The sequence below is a fragment of the Aptenodytes forsteri genome, unplaced genomic scaffold (genome assembly GCF_000699145.1).
Source record: "Aptenodytes forsteri isolate BGI_AS27 unplaced genomic scaffold, ASM69914v1 Scaffold155, whole genome shotgun sequence".
Taxonomy (NCBI): domain Eukaryota; kingdom Metazoa; phylum Chordata; class Aves; order Sphenisciformes; family Spheniscidae; genus Aptenodytes; species Aptenodytes forsteri.
In genome coordinates, this window is record NW_008794446.1 from 600,187 (window position 1) to 619,624 (window position 19,438).

Consider the following 19,438-nt stretch of genomic DNA (forward strand, 5'->3'; position numbering starts at 1 on the left):
ACCACCACACAGCCGTTCGCTCACTCCCCCGCGCCAGTGGGAAGGGGGAGAGAATCGGGGAAAAAAGAAAGTAAAATTCCGTGGGTTGAGATAAACCCAGCCAGTCCCCGAGCAGCGGTCACCACCCCCTGGCCAACTCCCCCCAGTTTATATACTGAGCATGATGTCATATGGTATGGAATATCCCTTTGGCCAGTTTGGGTCAGCTGTCCTGGCTGTGCCCCCTCCCAGCTTCTCGCTGGCAGGGCATGGGAAACTGAAAAGTCCTTGACTAGTGTGAGCACTACTTAGCAACAACTAAAACATCAGTGTGTTATCACATTATTCTCATACTAAATCCAAAACACAGCACTGTACCAGCTACTAGGAAGGAAATTAACTCTATCCCAGCCAAAACAAGGACAGATACCTTAGGAAAGCAAGGTGGCACATGGTAGATTAGAAGTAGACCGATGCAAAGGGAAAAAGGGAAATGAAGATGGAGAGGGTGGAAATGTAGCAAGGTAGAGTGAGAATTTGGCTTTGCCTTTGGAGCAACATTTATAGTTTGAGATCAAGGAAATCTCATATAAACCCAGCCTCTTTTAGACTGCTATGCTTCTTAACAGTAATTCTTATCGTTATTACTATGTTACCCTTAAAGATCCCCACTTCCCTTCTTGGTAACAGGACTGGACCTTAAAGGAACTTTTCTTCGTCACTAACCAAATACGACTGCCCTTCAGTGAAGGGAAGCAGGAGGCTTCAGTTCAGCAACAGACTAATTACTGCAAGAAACACTGTACCTCTGGAGAAGTACTGACTGCTTGTCTTCAGTGGGATCTTAATGCAGTCACTGGCCTTTTCTATGCCATTGTACCTGACCTGATTTTCAGTCCAATTCAAGAAAAGTTAGTCTTCATTTAACGTATCCAGGGAAACTCTGAGCTCCTGCTCCAAATTCATTGGGGTAAGCAGAGTTTTAGAACATCATCATGTATTTTTTTGAAACGCAAAGAAGCAGATACCTGAGTAGCAATGGCTTTCGCCGTTTTTCTATTGTCCCCCGTTATCAGCACCACATCTATTCCCATGTTTTTCAGTGTGTGCACAGCAAGGGCTGCCTCCTGCTTGACAGTGTCTGCTATTGCAATCATTCCACACAACATGCCTGCACAAAGAAACATCCTCTGTTAGAGAGAGCTGTGGGAGGCAAAATGGCAGCAAGAGAACAGGACTTGCCCTCCATCACACCATGGTGGCTTGTGAAATAACACATTCTGGGCAACATTGACACTCATAAGCCTGAACAACTGTCTACAGTTTTCTAAGCTACGGTCTCTTTCTTACACACACACACACACACACACTTTTCTCATTTACCTGTTTCAGATCGAACAACAAACACCTTTGAAATTTAGGGACCAGGAGGAAGGGGAGAAGAGGAGGGTAGCTTTTAAATATGCCTGACTTCTAGGTTTTATGGTATGGACAAATATGACAGTGGGCCAAAGTAAGTTCTGGTATTTGTGCCCAGGTTAGATGCTGAAGCCACTCCTCCAGGAGGAAGCATATAGAGTATCTGGTTTTACGTCCCCTAATCTTTCCGGGTTGGATCTCTATTATAATTAATTACTTTCTTACAGAAGTGTTGCACCTGCCTTCCAACATATTGACTCAAAGGTGCATCCACGTTTCCTTCACGTGACTTACAAAAATCTCACATTGGTTTATCATTGCATGTTACCTTTCAAAAGTAAGGACTTAAGTAGGTTTTGCACCCCTGTATCTCTATTTGCTATCGCTAGCAGCGATAGGAACACGAGCTGCACATCAGAGCCCTTATTTCCATGTCAAGAGCATTTGATTTTGCTGGACTGCTGATGGAGCCCAGGCTGAGACATGCAAATGCCTCTCAAAATTGCTGTGGACGAGCACCAAGAATATTTATTCAGTAATTGAATCAGAGGCCCCATTTCAAGATCACAGATGCACTGGCAATCTATCACTGTTATAGCAGTTTCTCATATTAAGGTATTGTCTGGGATGTCTTTCTGCGTAGCACAGAACAGAACCCCTCTGGCAAAACTCATTTAGTCTAATCTATTATACTTGAATGATTTAATGAATCATCATGTTTATTCATGAAATGTTTTGAAATCAGTGATGCATTAGGTTGGCGTGTGATATTTAAGTGATGTAAAGTCAGGATGGGACATGGCACTGCACCGGCACTGCTTTTCTGAACAACAGGCCTAGACAACAGGAGGTTCAGAAATTAACACTTAAATTAAAAACTACCCAACAAAATCTTATAAACACTGTTCTGAGGTGAAAGCTTCTTTTAAGAACACCTTGATACTTTGCAGTTCACAAGCAGTTCTGCACTAAAAGATTAGTAGTTTCTTGACACAAAGCCACTGATCAATTGCTCCAGAGTTTGTTTTTACCCATTCCATGGTAGGATCAATTGATATTTATTAAGTCACTCCAAAGAACAGCAGTTACCATTTATAGCCACTAGTATGGCAGTCTGTCCTTTCATTTCATGATCTGTCATCGCATCATTTATGTCATTTGCAATATGCAAGCCATTGCGTCGCATCCACTCACGATTTCCAATCAACACCAAGTATGTATGAGAAGCTGATGGACCTTTGTGCAAAGACAAAAAGAAAAATGAGCAACTCAAAAATAGTGAACACAAGCCAGAGATGTTTGAGGATGACAATGTCAGGCTGCATTAGCTATAGAAGGATATTCTGAAGAGGTTTTCCTAATTTTTTGTTTGTGTTCCAGACTGGCAATGGTCACACCCAAGACACAAACAGAGTTAGTCTTGTTGAAGTGCTGCTGTCATGGCCAAACACAAATGCATAGGTACTACCTGAAGACAGCCTCATAAAACTTTTCTCCTTCAAGACTCAGTCTCTGCCCGTCTATAAACAGAACTGCGTCATGAATTTAATGGAAGTATATGCCTGTATTCGCCTTTGCCAGTTGGCATTGTTTTTCTGGATAAGTGCAGTATGCACATTTCATAAATGCCATGCTGCTTTGTTCGCACAACTAATGACTTCTTTCAAATATAAAGGCTATTTCTGGTAAGAAAAAAGTAGTTTTGTTCTAACAAACAATGAAACAGTCTGTAGAGCACCTCATTATGAATTCAATCCAACTTCACAAGAGCCGTATGAAGCAGGTGAGAAAATATTACATTAACACCATTCACAAATGGCACAGTTCTGATGATTAAAGTTCTTATTTTATTTAATTTTTCTAACAGCTTTCTCAAAAAGGTCAGGAGAGCCACAATCTTCTGAAGAGAACTGATTAACTTCTTAAGAAAGGCTTTAAATACTTTTTCTTTCTCTCCTACACTACAAAACAGCAAAGTGGCTTCCACAGAGCCTGAAACAAAAACAAATGTATTGTCCTAATCAAAAACATCAGGCACTGAAACTCGGTTTGCAGATATAACATGCTTTATTGTGCATCTGCTGAATAGATTTATTTTTAAAAGTAAGTGCCTCGAGAGATATATGAACAGAAAACAAAAGGTCCAAGTTAATATGGAACTAAAGGGTAGGATATAAAAAGGAGCAGTAAGATAACATATGTTAAAGGTAACTGCTCTAAATGGGAAGATAATGCGAATTGGCAAACTTTGCTCTCTGCTGGACCATTCTTCTATCCAAAAGGGACATTGCTGCCTATGCCTTATTGCCTATGTATTGTACAGACTTTTCGAGTACCCATCACTGTAGCATCTAAATTCTTATTTAAGTTTCTGAATTGCAGAGAGATTGAGAGTAGGGGAAAGAGAGAGCTTCAAGTTTTGTTAAGGCACATTTTTGGCCCTCGTGTTCTTTGCCTTCTTCTGCCATAAATCTACCTTTCTGTTGTTCCTAGTCCAATAGGATTGCTTTACAGTGGTCAGCACTGTTGATTCATTAGCCCTCTCATTGTGACTGGCGGTCACTTCAGGGGCAGACATACCATGTGATTTGGAGAACGTGATCAGTGCGTTATCTCCCATGGGAGCACTGCTGTTCCTGCTCCTGTTAGTGTCCAGCTTATCGAGACCCTCCTCGGCCATGCCCAGGATGGCCTCAACACCTCTGACTTTGCAGCTGATGCCACAGCCCGGGACTGCCTGGAAGTCGGTGCAGTATCCCAGGCTCTGAGTGCCAAGCTCCTGCGGACGTAACCAGAGTTCATCATCAGTCTGTGCTGCCCATGTGGGGTACAAATATTAGATAACTCCTGCCAAAAAGAGGCCTCATTCCTCCTCTTGACAATGACTGACTGACAGAAAAGCAGCATGGAGTATTAGTAGCACAGAACTAAAAATAAGGATGTTCTGGATTTGCTGTGGTTTAGACTTTTGGAAGGGGGCAGCCATACAGACCACATCCAGGTCTCAGCTCTAGCAGCAGCAAACCATAAAGGACAGCTTTTCCTGGTAGTTCAAGGACGAAGCAGTTACACTGGTGGTTCATGACCTCAGCCAAGACTAGGAACTAAAGAGAACTACTGTAACAATAAGCCATACAGCTTCTGAAAAGTTGCAACTTCTAATTAACTGCACGGACAACTGGCTGTGGGGAATCAGGTCTTTTATACATATGTAAAAGTTACAGTGAAAAACTATCTAATTCCTGGAGTGATCTGGCTGGATGATAAGGAAACTGGGTCTTTCTGTTGAGTTAGAGAGAGAAGCCAGTGAGTACCTTCAAGATGAGAAAAGGGATTACTAGGACCCTATGAGTTACAAAAAGAATGGAGAAAATATGCATTTATAAACAAGTTATTCTGGGTTGTCTCTGGAAGTTGGAATTACATGCACCTTTCAGTGACCTTCTTACAACACAGGGATAATAAGGCAGGTGGTAAGAATATTAGCAAACAGCATAGCACTGCAATTCATATAAGTCATGATCCAGTAATAACTGGTGCATGGGATGACTACAGAAGTGTCGGGGAACTAAGACAAATTTGAAAACAGAAAATGTAAAATACAAGAGAGGCAACTGAATTATTACCCATACTCTCTTTTTACTTCTAAATTTATATGTTAACTTCCAAATTTTACCACCGAAAGATCTATCACTAATAAGTTTGATATATTCTTGCCAATGATTTTTTCCATAAATCAGTTAATGACTTGTCTTAGCAGAAAGAAATTATTTATTTAAACCAGGCTTCCTATTTTGGTTACTGGTTGTGCTTTCATTCTTCCTGAAACATTTGAGGAACACATGCAATATATAAATGACCTTTAAGGATTTGCAAAATTTGCAAAGACTTGAGTAATCTATTAATTCATTTCTGAAATTCACAAATATCACAGTTTAATATTCAGGTTTTAAAGCTTTTTGCCTAATCTATTCAGATAAGCAAGTGACTAATAGAAGTGACTACAGTCAGGTAACATATGAAATGTCACCACACACATTTGCTTCACAATGCTATTTCAAGCATAAGTATTCCTCCTGCACATATTCCACAATCCTTATTTTCCCACTAGTTCAGGAAAAACTTTGTAAGGTCTTGCTTGAGAACTCCACAGCATTACCAGACAAGCAAACTTGGCATATGCCTTCTGGTATTGTCCAGACTAAGATGCACAATCATAAAATCTGCCAGCTTTCCAGCCTGTTACTTCTCAGGCAGGCCTGTCCCTCTGGGATTTGCTCATTTTATACAACGTTGCTGCATTTGCACAGATCCCTCCAGGCCTTAGATGAAATAGGAAGGCTAAGTACCTCTTTGCAATATTTAGTGACTGCCACTCCTAAAGGATGCTCGCTGCTGGCTTCTGCAGTGCCAACCACCGCCAGTACCTTCTTCAGAGAGAGCACAGCTGGGTCTCCCAGCAAAAGCACCCTCATGACTTTAGGAGCTCCGCAGGTGATGGTCCCAGTTTTATCAAACATCACAGTCTTGATCTGCAAGAAATAAACCAGAGTTACCGCCTAAGCCCTGCGCAAGCATAGGGATGCTCATAAGCTTTAGGCACATAAATACAGGCAAGACCTTAATAATCAGTTGCCTATATCCACACCAAGACGGAATAAACCCACAAGAGTAGGGATTCCCGTATGTACCTTAAACTATCTGTGCAGTAGGTCTCCTTATGCTTTCTTATTCATTCCCATACAGTGATTTCACTGAAGCTACAACATCATCCTGTATCTATATCAGGATCTCAGACAACAGAGTCACTGCAGGACTTGTACTGTCCTTTGTGTGTGCGTGTATGTATTCACATGCAGGATTCACGGAATGGCACCTTAATCACTTTTACCACAAGGTATATGATGCAAGGAGGGCTTTTATGAATGCTGTTCTAAACAATTAACAATAGCACTGAGGAAAGAGAACTCGGGAAGTTATTTGGTGATAAGAGCAGGTGGGAAGAGTGCAAGAAGCTGCAACAAGTTCCAGAAACAACCACCTAACCAAACCCAATCTCATGCTATTCACCAAATTCATCAATCACTTGTTAGCTAGCCCAATGGGTCTTGAGGAATCGGAAATGAACCAAAAAACACAGCCCCACATACACTGAAACCCAAAGCTGAAGTCAATTCTAATCCTGAAAATAAACACGACACAGAGAAACACACGAACCAAAAAACTCAACAAAGTAGGCACTATTTCCATTCCCAGCTATTCCAACCCGCCAAGCTTGCAGAATCCAACAGGTCACATAATTTTCCAAGCCCTGACCCTAGCCTCACTTAGATTCAAAAGGTAAAAAGACCTGACACTAATTAGCAGTCATTTTTTGGTTTTTTGCAGAACCTTGGAAAAACTTCTGGTCTACACTTTATAATGTCCACTAAGAACAAGAATTATCGGTCTGATTAATTTCTTCTTACCATCCTTTTCACTTAAAATGTTCTGCCTATGTCTAATCCAGTCTACCATAGCATGGTTTAAACTCATATTCTTTTCACTGGCTGTGGACATGTCAAACCTCCTCCTTCAATCTCCTCCTCCTCTTTTCATCAGTTTTCTGTCTTTGAAGGGCTTTTTCTGTCTTCTTCCAACTTTTTTCTATACACTAAAAGAACTTCAAATCGTTCTGTTTTTCTCTTACATCCTACATTTTAAACTACTGATCATGAACAATATCCATTTCACAATAGCCCTCTAGGGAAAGAAGGAAAACATAGGATTATTTGGCTTTTTCGCAGAAGAGGTAAAGAGAGTGCAAAAGTCAGAAACCTCTGAGGTCATGCAGAAGATTAGCAGCCTCACTGGCATAAGATTGCAGGAACTGTTGGCTCTCAACACTTTGCTGTGACCACTTTGAAGAAAGAAGGTCAGATCTGTCTTCTTTACCTTAATGAGCAGCAACCAGCAGAAAAAAAACCAAGCAACATTCTGCAGTCTTTCTCTGGACCAGCAGGATTTCCTGGGAAATTATATTTCACGTAGCAACAGCTGGGTAAGCTACAAAAGTACAGAATGAGCTATTAACCTTGTGTGCCATTTCCAGGGGTTTTCCACCTTTGATGAGAATACCATTCTGCGCAGCAACTCCTGTGCCCACCATCACAGCTGTGGGGGTAGCCAAGCCTAAAGAACAGGGGCATGCAATGCTCAGCACAGTGATTGAGGTTTGAAACGCAAACCTCAGTATTAGTTCAGCTTTTGAAACGTGTTTGTTCTGATTCTGCAAGAAGAGGGAAGAGAGGGGGGAAAAAAAAAGAGAGAGATGTATATGAATGCCAATAGAAGATAACATAGATGTACAATCAATCATAGGCATTTCAAAAAATACATTTACCTGGAAACCTCCAGTATAGGAAAGCAATCTATTATTGTTACTGTAATGGTAGAGAAAGGTCAATGTTATGAATTGTTTATGGCAGTATTTTCTGGCTTTTTTGCTGCTCAAGCACACATATGCTTGACTCTGCTCTCAGGCTCCTGGATGACAATATAGCTTGCTGGTACTTCCTTTATAGCTTAGCAAAGGAGAGCCCTATTTCCAGGTATACAGATCCCCACAGTTGATGAGCATAGCAAATACACATCCTAAAGATAACAGAAGCTCATCTTCTTTCTAAAGCCAAACCCACTATCTGCCATGAGGAACAAGGATGTCCAAAAAAATTTCAGGCAATCTAGGAATGGCTCAGCTCCTTGCAATGCAGCTATAGATCATGTTTAGTCCAGAAAGACTGCCAATAATTTCAGTTTGTAGGAACCCCATGCAGAACTAAGGGGTAAATGCAACGGTATATTTATACCTGTAGATAGATTTTAATTAGTGTAATTATCTGCTCTGTGTAGAAAACACCATGTTGTACAAAAGTATTTGCCAGGTTGCCACATCAAACCCTACACACAGAAGGTATGTTAATTACACTGGAAGATATCCTAACACCAAAATCCAGCTCTTAATGAAATTACTTACAGGAAAATATTTTTGAATAACATCAAAATTTATAAAACCAATTGTGATCCATACTATCAATGTCACTGTTGAAATGATGATGATAAATGGAACAAAATATCCACTAAACTTATCTGCCAGTTGCTGGATGGGTGCCTATAAAAAAGAAAAACATGTCTTTGTATGTTTATGATCAAAACACGTAACTATGAAGAGTTCATGAAAATATCTAATATTCTTCATCTGATTCTTTCTTGAAGTCTGAAAAACACACAGTTTGTTGAACAAGTGAATTTATAAAAATATAGAATCTTTTTCTTATATAATCAAAATCTGTGAATAAGTTTTTCTTTTCTATTATTTTTACCTTTGACATTTGAGCTTCTTCCACCAATTTCACGATTTGTGCCAGAGTGGTATCGTTACCAACATGAGTTGCATTAACAAGAACTGAGCCATGTGCATTTATAGAACCAGCAATCACCGTGCTTCCAGGCTTTTTAGTGACTGGCATAGCTTCCCCTAGAAAGAAAAGGTAAGAATAAGTGAGGCAATACCCCTAATAATATTGAACATAGTTTATTAGCACATAGCTCATTGTATGCTGGCAAAATCAGCATGCTAAGCAATAATGACAAGAAATCACATATTGTATATCTCTGTCTAGTGAAGGCATGTATAAGTGCTGTCATACTTCCATAAGCCTTTTTCTAGGTTTATTTTCAAAGCAAATGCTGTTTCCTTGGTCCTAACCCTCCAGTATGCCATTCCTCAAAAGGGCCAGGAGCAAATTGATTGTAAAAGGAACTAAGAATTTCTCTGATTACTACTTTGCATAGCCATGGAAGTTTGAGCAATCTGTCTTTATTTCCACCACCCTCAGTTTTCAAAGACTAGAAAAGTTGTCTCTGTGGCAAAGCTCCTGTTCTCACGCTGCCTCTCCAAGAATACTAGCTCTACAAAATCTTTATTTTCTCTATTTTTAGGGTTAGTGCTAATGACTGGTTCTCTTAAACTAAGGGTGTCCGTGTTCCCCAAGGAAAGTAAATACATAACTAAAACAAGTAAGCCAATACCAATGTGAAGTTTTTATATCCTTTATTCATAAGAATTGCACGATGCCGTAAATCCTTATTGTATTTATAAAATTAAATGAAAATTTCAGAAGCTGTGAAAAAGTCCCATGACCCTTAATGAGCATCAAGTCGTGAGGCTTTCTTTCCCTCTTCTTGCCCACTGGGAGATCCCTGTCAGAAGCCCTGTTCAGTGCCCATGCATACACACCCCAACATCTCATAAATATTTCCCCATCGCCCTTTAGAAGTTATTTCTGAAAAGGTACCATCTCTGCAAATACATTCCAGAGGAAACTCTCACTAGACCTTTGGAATAATGACAATAGTGTTTAGACTCTACCCATCCCATCAGTACGTTAGTAGAAGTGACCAAACCGAGTGGAAATTTTTCAGCTTTTTAAGGTGTATGCAGATGCAGGGATTTGGATTTAAGCTCACAAAGGCCAGGCACATGGCCACCATCCATTAAGGTGGGAGGTTATTCAGACAGCAGCCTTTGAGTTCGGTCTGCTCTCTTTTCTTGTAAGAAACTGTTTTAGAAGATTTCACTCCTTTGCGTAAGCGTAAGGGAAGTTACCAGTGATGAGAGACTCATCTGCCATAGAACTGCCTTCAATGACCTTTCCATCCACCGGGAACTTTCCACCAGGAACAACCTTTACAATATCACCCCTTTGAACCAGTTCAACAGCTACCTGCTCCTCCCTGCAAAAGACACAAGTAGAACAGACAGATTATTTACACCATCAGCTTCAAAAGAATAATAATGCTTTCACGGTAACTGCATCAAGCCTAGTCTGTGCACCCAGGCAGGCTGAAGGGGTTTTGGTTCATAAATATATACCTGACAATAGAGTGGTCAGGTCCAAGAGTCACCACAGTGGCTTCTGTGGCTTGAAGAGATATAAGTTTAGCAAGAGCTTCTGAGGTCTTACTCTAAGAAACAGAGATAAATGTTTAAGATATATTGAGATATAGGAATGCTGATGTCAACTTAGAATCATAAAATCATAGCATCATTTAGGTTGGAAAAGACCTTTAAGATCATCGAGTCCAACCTTTACCCTAACCCTGCCAAGTCCACCACTAAACCATGTCCCTAAGCGCCACATCTACATGCATTTTTTGTGGCTGACATTTAAAAAAAAAAATCACACATAGTTGGTGGAAAGTTCATAATATTACAATCTGTTCCTTCTTTATTGCTGAAAATCTACACTTTCTTTTATGTCCAGAACTTATGGTTTAAATCTCAATTTCAAGCTACAGCTCTGATGAAAAATAGTGACATGAAAAATGTATGCAGATATCTGTTTCACCAAGTTTCCCTGAATACAGGCAGTACTAATCTGCCAATTTTAAAACAATGAACTCTAAATGGCCTTATATATATAGGCTACATCAGAAACATCTGACTCAAAATTCCTCTCAATAGTTTTATTCTACTCTCATCATAAATACAAAATAATTAGTGTGAAGATGAGTTACCTTTGCTATGTGTTCCAGCCATCTCCCAAGGGCAATGAACACAAACAGCATCGGAGGAGTGTCAAAGAAAGTGACAGGGCTTTTCTCTGCCTTTTCAATTATCGCTACCATCAGGATCACACACGAATACACATAAGCAATCGTTGTGGCCAGTACGATGAGCACATCCATATTGGCCGTTTTGTGCTTCAGTGATTTGTAAGCTTGCACGTAAAAATACCATCCACCAAGAAACTGTTGGTGTAAGCATGGACAGACTCATATTAAGATCACAGCAGTGAAAGCAGAGAGTACATAATACTGCCTCTAGCAGAATTATAAACACGTAGTAGATAAGGGAAGGCATTGCTGTCCCATGCAAATTTTATATTGATACAACTTCAGTGGAGGGGTCTACCAGGAGGCTGACTCCATTGCCATCCTCTCACTTGCTCTTCCTTGTTCTCAAAACAACTCTGCCAGCTAAATATCATCCTTTTCCTCAGCAATGCAAAGTAAAAGACAGGCACAGAAGTTGAAGGGATTTACCTATAGCTATGCAATTAGTTTGCAGCTGATCAGGTATTTCTTCATTTTAACACTACCTTCCCCACTTGGAAAAATACCTGATGCAGCTTTGGCAGGAGTAAGTGCTGTGAGCCATCACAGACTGGATAATTTGCAGAAAAGTGCCACTTGATTCTGCATAGGTGGTACAGACAAGAGGGCAGGGCTAATCCACTAAACCTTTCCAGTCTCCTGTCTTTATCACATCAGGTTACATAAATGGGAGATGAATAGAAAGCAAACCCCTAGAAAGTACTGTGGACATACCTGAACAAAAGTGCACAGGACAAAGAAGAGAAGATTTAAAATAGATAATCCAGGAATGAGATTCTGTTCCAGCACCATAGACCCATGGTGCTCACCGTCAGGTATTAGCATATAAATCATTAGGATTAAGACAGGGATACCAAACAGTAGGCTGCACAAGAAAGATTTCCTCCACCTGAAAAGTAGAAGCTGTAAATCCCTGGTTGTTGTACACCCCGCAGTACCCAGGCCAAACAGTGTGCTCGCAGTGCAGAGCTTGGGATATTAGTACTGTACTAACACACAGCTTCGGGATATTTGGGAAAGATCCAACACTTAGAGACAGTTTCAGTGTCTCCTACATGTTTAACTGTATAGACTTCTATCAGTTAAAAACTGAAACTAATGCAAGTAATAAAAATACTTGAACAAAATGGCAAATCATAAAATTAAATATGCTTTACACAAGGATAAGCTAAATTAACTGGGAAGGGGGGGGGAGGTGAGTTACAAGAGATGATCTATACACGTTCATTAGTGAGAGAGAAAGAGAAATACTTACTGCTGTATTTCCTTTTTATGATCCAGGTTATGTGCACCTGGAACTCTTCTAGCCACGGAAGCATGAAAGCCAATTTCCTTTTTATTGAAAGGGGAGGAAAGATGAGTTAGTTTTGATTAAACTAACCATATTACTCATAACATATTTAAATGACACTACTTTTAGAAGAAATGTCAGAAAAGGACACTGTTCCATATTTAATAAATGCCAACTTCTTATCTATTTTTAGATCCTGCCAACATGAGAGGATATTTCAGACAGTACTCAAAATGTGGACTGCAAAGGATTTCTGTTACCTATACATGGACACAGTGTATAGATGCAGTAAGTGTTCCAGGTTTCTTAGGCACAGGAAGCTCCCACTGACAGCTGGAGTTCTGCTGCCCTCCTCCTCAAGGGAAATTTATGCCCTTTCACCTCCACTGGAATAAGTATGAGAGATGGGAAATACCACAAAGGAAGGTAAAAATGCACAAGCCACTGGGCTACTCAACCTTGCAAGCATCTCCTTAACACTACAGTTGAGTAGATACACCTGACGTTGAAAATCAAAGTGGCTAGAATCAGTTTAAACCTGCAGAACAACAAACTGCAGGGCAAAGCATCCCAGAAGCAAATATATGCAAAAAGCCAGTTTTGACTGATGCTTCAGTGAGTTGCTGCAGTAGAACCATCCCCACACACAAAAAAACACAAAAAAACCACAGCACACTTGCAAGCACAATACCTTTAAACTTTGTATCTGCACCATGAGATGCTCCTGTGGCAAGATGCACTTTACAGAACTACTCCACCAGCCTGAAGAGTCTACTGGTTAACATGTTAATCACTGCTGCCACATCAATTCTGCGGTCTAGGAGCTTTTTTCTGAGTAAATACTCTAGAACACGAAAGGCAAACAGTCTCTGCTGTCCTCCTGACTACTCACTGCATGCGCTTCATACAGTAAGTTCTCCTCCCTTCTGGTGGGGCAGAGAAGGAAAAAGTTTTGTCCGTACCTGGGCCATGATAATGGCAGATTTTATGATCTGTGTCGTTACTGATAAGCCAGGATTTTTTCCTTTAGTGGCTGTATCACAAGCTCTTTCAGTTTAAAAAGTTCTCTGAATTGATGTGGGAATAAATGCCAGTGTATACAGAGATGTGTAATATTTGTGGTATGAGCTGTTCCAAAACTGTTGTGAAACTTCTTTTACAGCGTCTTTCACTGGCAAGAGAAAGTAGTATTTTTTTCTTAAGTATCAACACTTCACTGAAATGACTGGAAATCAGAGACACATGATTCTACACACAGAACTGCAAAGAATGAATATATGACATTTTTAACAGATATAGATAAAAAAGGCTTCTTTGTGTAGTTTTTAGGGTGTGTTTTTACAGTAACAACCTGGGAGACTATGCACTACTAAGGAGCACAGCAGGTTCACCACAAGAGCATAAAAACTATGGCAATTACCATGTCATCTGCAAAAGTCAGTGAAACCTCTCAAATATCAGCTGCTTTATTTCCTTTTTAACTTCACTTTATAACTGTTCATACATAAAAAATTTCTAAAGCCTACCTCAATTATTTTTATAATATCTCGAGGTCCAGTAATTTCAGGATCAAACTGGATGTGAGCTTTGCAAGTAGCAAGTGCAACTGAGGCGTAGAATATCCCATTTGTTCTCAGGAGTTTGGATTCAATATTGTGAACACAAGAAGCACAAGTCATCCCTGTAATCTAAAGAAAAGACAAATTTAGGTACAGTTGGCAGTCCCCCACATTCACCCAATATTTGTGGATGAATTTGAGACAAGGCCTCCCCATGTCGCAAAGGTACTAATGACTATTCAAGCTCTGCTGGTACTGACCCAAGGCCTCAGCATGAAAACTTTATGGAGCTGTCTTAAATGAAACAAAGCTGAGAACATAATTATCCACTTTTATTATAAAATTCTGCAACCAGCAGTTACAGTCACAGCTATATATTTGTATAGCAGCAGTCGTACATTGTATTAACTGTAACAGTATAGCTAATATCAGCAGCTATATTAACATTGCCAAAGTCAAATTCTGCATGTGTAACTTCATCTTGCTTACTTAAATTTTCCTGTGGCTTCAATAAGGCACGTTCCCACTTTCTGATCTATTAGCACAACTGCAGACTGTCGTTTCTGTCTTCTAGTAGGTATATGTTAGAGAATAAAACCAGACTTTTGAAGAATCTGTCCTTCATATAAACAATTTACTAATTTTACCCAAAGTTCTCAGACCTCTATGCAAAGCCCCAGGCATTATCAATACGTATTTGATGATACATTCTCAGTTGCTCAGAGTCTGTACTATTGACTGAAGTGCCTTCACAGAAAAGTTCTGGTTCATTTCTCCTTGCTAAGAAAAGTCTGTTCTGTACATACAACTATCATCACTTTTATTTCAGCGCCTTTGGATATGTTCTTCTAAGACAAATTGATTTTGTCTTTTCAGCAATTAAGAAAAAATAGTGTCACCAGCCAGAACTAACCTGCTGAAGCCGCAACTCCTTAAACAAAAGCATTTGCAAGAAAATGATTCTTCCAGACCTGACTTTTCCAAAACCAACATACAATTTCAAATACACATGACTTACAAGAAGCTCCACATTTCCTTCTGATTCTGCATGATCTTCTATGATGGTAGCTTCAAAACCCAAATTCTGGATCAGCTGTGCTATTTCAAGAGGCTGTATGAATTCTGGCTTGTATTTTATCTCTGCTTTACCTGCCATCAGTGCTACCAACACTGAAACAATTCCTGCAGTGGCAATAATAAAAATGTTAGATAATGTAGCTCCTTTGAGGGGAAGAAAAATAAAATATTACACGAGATTGTCAATAAGGGCTGTAACAACTTAGAGATGTTATAAGCCTAATGATTTCTCTCTGCCTCCTTCTAGTGTTGTTCCCTAGTCACAACAGCAAAGTTTTTACTGAGATCCAGCCACACTGCAGTTCTCTTTAGCAATGACAGGAACCTCAAGAGTTACACAGGGAAGGAGGTGAGTTTTGCTACGATCTAATGAGACAAAAAAGAATGTTCAGAAGCAATCTTTGCATTCATTGCTGCAAGCTCTACCCTGGACTCTCTAAGTTTGGAAAGCCCTAAACAAACCCCACAGCACAATGCTAAGCCTTTTTCATTTCTTGTTTTTCCCTTTGGGTTTTTTTTTTTTCTTCTTTTTTTAAATAAATAAAACCACAGAAATCTACATTTAAAATTAAAAAGCAAAACATAAAAATCACAGGCAAAAAAATTGTTCTGAAGTGCTAATGGTTTCTTGGATTTTTAAATCAAGGCAGTGAGACCATCACTGGGAGGCTGGGGGCACAGGAATCAGTAAGCAAAACCCCCCAAAGGCATGCCTACACAAATTAAAGCAGACAATGCAGAAGATCATCTGTTCATCTTCTATATGGCCAGAAGAAAGGCAGCTCCAGTCTGCAGACTTCTAACCTGATAAGCTTTGCTGTGCCTAAGCTAATATAATTACCCAGGCACTGGAGCCACGCATTTGTTTGTACCTGCTTGTGCAAATGTGCCTTGAAGGGTAAGTTTCATATCACAAATGTGTCAGAGCTCTCAACAGCTCTGGAAGAGATGGATTGCTCTGTAAAACAAGAAGGCCCTGAAAACTAAATGAGAACCATTTCTCTGTTCTTGTCTTGAGCCTTATTTGAAATTTTGATCACATTACAACAATTTACTGTTACAATACAAGTATGTCCATTGGGTTTGTCCACCAGTCCAGTAGGATAGTTAAACAGTGATGTAGTTACATTAGCACTAAGAAAGAGTATTAAGTCTATTTAACCTCAAGATGTTGCACCACAGCCTCTCCCATTAACCACAGAGAATACCTTTTCCAACCCATAGTCCCTTATAGACTCATTATAGGAATCTTAAATTCATTACCATCTTCTTTCTGCAAATTTCTTTCAATGGTAGACACACACGACGCACAGGTCATGCCTGTGATTTGTAAAAAACACTTTTCAGCTGTCGCTCCGCTGGGCTGGTTTGGCCCATCAAGGTGAGGACTGTCTGGAAGAGCATCCGAGGCACAGCCTTGGCGAGAAGGCTCTGGAGCTCGAGGTTGCACAGCAGCATTACTGGCGTCAGGCTGGTGCCTACATTCTTCAGCGGCAGTATCTTGAATAAATGCACAATAAACTGAACAAACACTATCTACAGTGCGATCGGATGATGTAAAACTACAAGCAGGTCACATTTATCAATCATGCAAAGTCTCTTAGTTGTTTGAAAGGTGACATAGTAATCTTGGTCTCTTCATGGAAATAATGTAGATTGTTACTATGTGTATAACAATACACACTCACCAGTATCACTTGCATGACCGTATAACTCTACAGAACTGGTTTTCCACTTTCAGATGGCAAATGATTCCCTCTAATTTCAATGCCTAGACCTGACAGCTACCTCCACTCAGTAAAGATGTATTGGTATCTAGAGGGTCCTTATCCAGCACAGAGAACACAGTCCAGCCTCACATCCATTCTGTCCTTGTTGTCATCTATGCAGGACTCATAGCACTTCATCTCAAACAAGGAAAAGGACAAGTTTCTCAACAGGTTTCTCTTTATGGCACAATATTTACACTGCAAGTACTGCAAAATGAGTAGTGGAAGGATTTGCAGCACCCAGAAGACCTCCACACATACAGGCCTGTTGCAATCATTTTTGTTCTTTACCAGATACTGAACAGACACCCAACAGCTCCAGCTGCGTTCACAAACTGCCTCCCTTGGGGAGAGGTCTGTGTAAAGGAACAAGAGTTGCTTCTGAACATGTTAAAAACAGGGGGTCCCCTCCTTTTCCACAGATGGATCGGGAGGTCTCCCACCAACAAATTATAAACCAAACAAATCATAATTAAACACCACATACGGGCTCCTCCTCATCTATAGCAGTTCCATAGATTCAGGGGGATTGGACCCATGAGAAAAGCTAATAGGATGTGGTCTATTGGGATCAAACTAATTCATTCTAGGTAAACTACATCAGTATCTTAAAGCAAATCTGTTGAGTTGAAGCAGATAAATATTGCCGCATTTGAAATTCGCTAGAGAAGAGATTGTACACCATAGCCACTTCTTAAACATTGAGCACATGTACAAAATGTACAAACTGTGCTGCAGCTGACATGTAAAAGCACCTGCTCCCACCAAAGAGTACCTGCATCTTGCCACTTACCTCGCTTAAAGTAAGGCTTAGTGAAGTAGGGCTAGTAAAAATACTCAAGAAATAAAGGTCAAAGGATTAAGACACTAAAAAGAGATTTTAGCTAGGTAAAAACTGGTTTTAAATGAAAGAGATTTCATTAAGTTTGTGGGTTTTAGTATTTTGGAACATAAATGAAAACATTTGGTTTGGTAGGTCTACTTACAGCAGCCTGTAGAGATAGGAGGAAACCTACTTCAGTGGGTAAGGGGATCAGCTATTTGAAAGACCTTGTACCAACTTCCAAACCCTTTGGCTTCATAATGTAACTCAACTCTGCCACCCACTAGTGCAGTTATTAAGGGCTGAAATAAGGTGCTTCACAGCTGAAATCTCTCTCCCTTGCTAAGCGAGGTCAGATCAGGCCAGTCCCTTAGAAAAGACAATGCCAACGTGATGTTCTAAGAGTTTCTCTCCAGAAGAGAGTCTTAATGCATGGCCCAGCTTGGCACACTACCCACAGAAGAAAAAACAGTTACCTGTCAGCACAGAAGCATCAAACCCCATGTCTTCTATGGCAGCTCTTAACTCTTCTCCATTAGTGACAGCTGGATCATAATGTATGCTCCCAGTTCTGTCAGCTAGAGAAACTGCTATACATTGCACTCCTTGTCTCTGTGATATGGTCCCTTCTATGGACTGTACACAGGAATTGCAGGTCATGCCATCAATCCTAATAACAGCTGTGCATGTCGTGTCTTGCAGCGGCTCTCTGAAGAGATCACACAGCAAAGCAGGTGATGGAGATGCTCCCTTATCAACTTCCGAACCATTAAGGAGACATACTTTAAAGTTTCCAGGTGGAAGGGATTCAATAGCTTGCTGCAAAGCTGACAGGGTAATTAAATTTGGGTTATACTGTACCACAGCACGTTTATGCTCCAAAGACACTTTAATACTTTGTATGCCGGGAAGATCTGATATATTTCCTTCAATGTTTCTGACACAGGATTTGCAGTGCATGCCTTCTATCCGTACAGCCACCGTAGCTGTGCCACTCATCTTGGCGACCGGTGGATCCATCCCATCACTCTCGAGACTTGCTGGTGTCTCATTGGGGTTTGCATTCTGCAGGCGCCTGAGATCGAGGACACCAAGCTTCAGAGGGGCTGACTTACTTTTAATGGTGCATGCATACCCCAAGTTACTGATATGGCTCTTGAGGTCGTCAGGCTGAATGATGTAAGGATAGTAAGCAATAATTGCTTCCTGGTTACCAAGTGACACCTTGATTTTTGCCACACCATGCAGTTTCCTAATCTTTCCTTCAATGTTGGTGACGCAGGACTGGCATGTCATGCCTTCTACCTGAAGCTTAACTACTGCTTCTCTCAAGCACGACAAATTTACGGTTGCTGTTGTCAACCTCTCTTCTGCTATGTTGGCATCAAAGCCCATATCCTGAATTTCCTGGCAAATCTGTTCAGGACTTATTTCTGACTGCAGATACTTTATTACAGCGTTGTTCTGTTCAAGGGAGACTTTAATACTCACAATGCCCTTCACCTTGGAAATTCGGCCTTCTATTGACTGCACACAAGATTGGCAAGTCATTCCCACAACACTGACTGCCACAGTGTGTTCTTGGGAAGATGGAGAGGGTGCAGTTTCAAAGCTCTCCTCATAGCCCATGTTGTCAAAAGCAAAATTGTGTTTCATTGTAGGCTCCAGCTCACAGCCAGGAGGAGAATCAGTGTTGGACAAAGCCTAAAGAGCAAGAGGAAAAGTAAAAATAAAATGCGTGTATCTTTAGCACTGTAAAACCAGCAATATTCTGCATGTACTCTCAAGCACATATGAGAAGTGCTCTCAAGTCAGACTATACTGCCAAAACGCTTCACAATGTTAACTTACACTTTAAATATAT

At 40.4% G+C, this 19,438-nt stretch overlaps 1 protein-coding gene across 1 annotated transcript in view; it reads right to left on the bottom strand.

The window, feature by feature from the left end:
* The window catches only part of ATP7B (ATPase copper transporting beta), a 23,616-nt gene extending 4,386 nt beyond the window's left edge, over nt 1-19,230 (bottom strand). The window contains exons 1-16 of the mRNA XM_019474841.1: nt 18,051-19,230; nt 16,246-16,482; nt 14,924-15,087; nt 13,873-14,034; nt 12,311-12,387; nt 11,770-11,944; nt 10,957-11,190; nt 10,313-10,404; nt 10,046-10,173; nt 8,760-8,914; nt 8,414-8,548; nt 7,472-7,666; nt 5,748-5,930; nt 3,979-4,177; nt 2,488-2,625; nt 1,008-1,150 (exon numbers count right to left, since the gene is read on the bottom strand). Of these exons, the coding sequence (XP_019330386.1) occupies nt 1,008-1,150; nt 2,488-2,625; nt 3,979-4,177; nt 5,748-5,930; nt 7,472-7,666; nt 8,414-8,548; nt 8,760-8,914; nt 10,046-10,173; nt 10,313-10,404; nt 10,957-11,190; nt 11,770-11,944; nt 12,311-12,387; nt 13,873-14,034; nt 14,924-15,087; nt 16,246-16,482; nt 18,051-19,230 (3,597 nt within the window). The remainder of the gene's footprint in view (nt 1-1,007; nt 1,151-2,487; nt 2,626-3,978; nt 4,178-5,747; nt 5,931-7,471; nt 7,667-8,413; nt 8,549-8,759; nt 8,915-10,045; nt 10,174-10,312; nt 10,405-10,956; nt 11,191-11,769; nt 11,945-12,310; nt 12,388-13,872; nt 14,035-14,923; nt 15,088-16,245; nt 16,483-18,050) is intronic.
* Between the last annotated feature and the right edge of the window lie 208 nt (nt 19,231-19,438).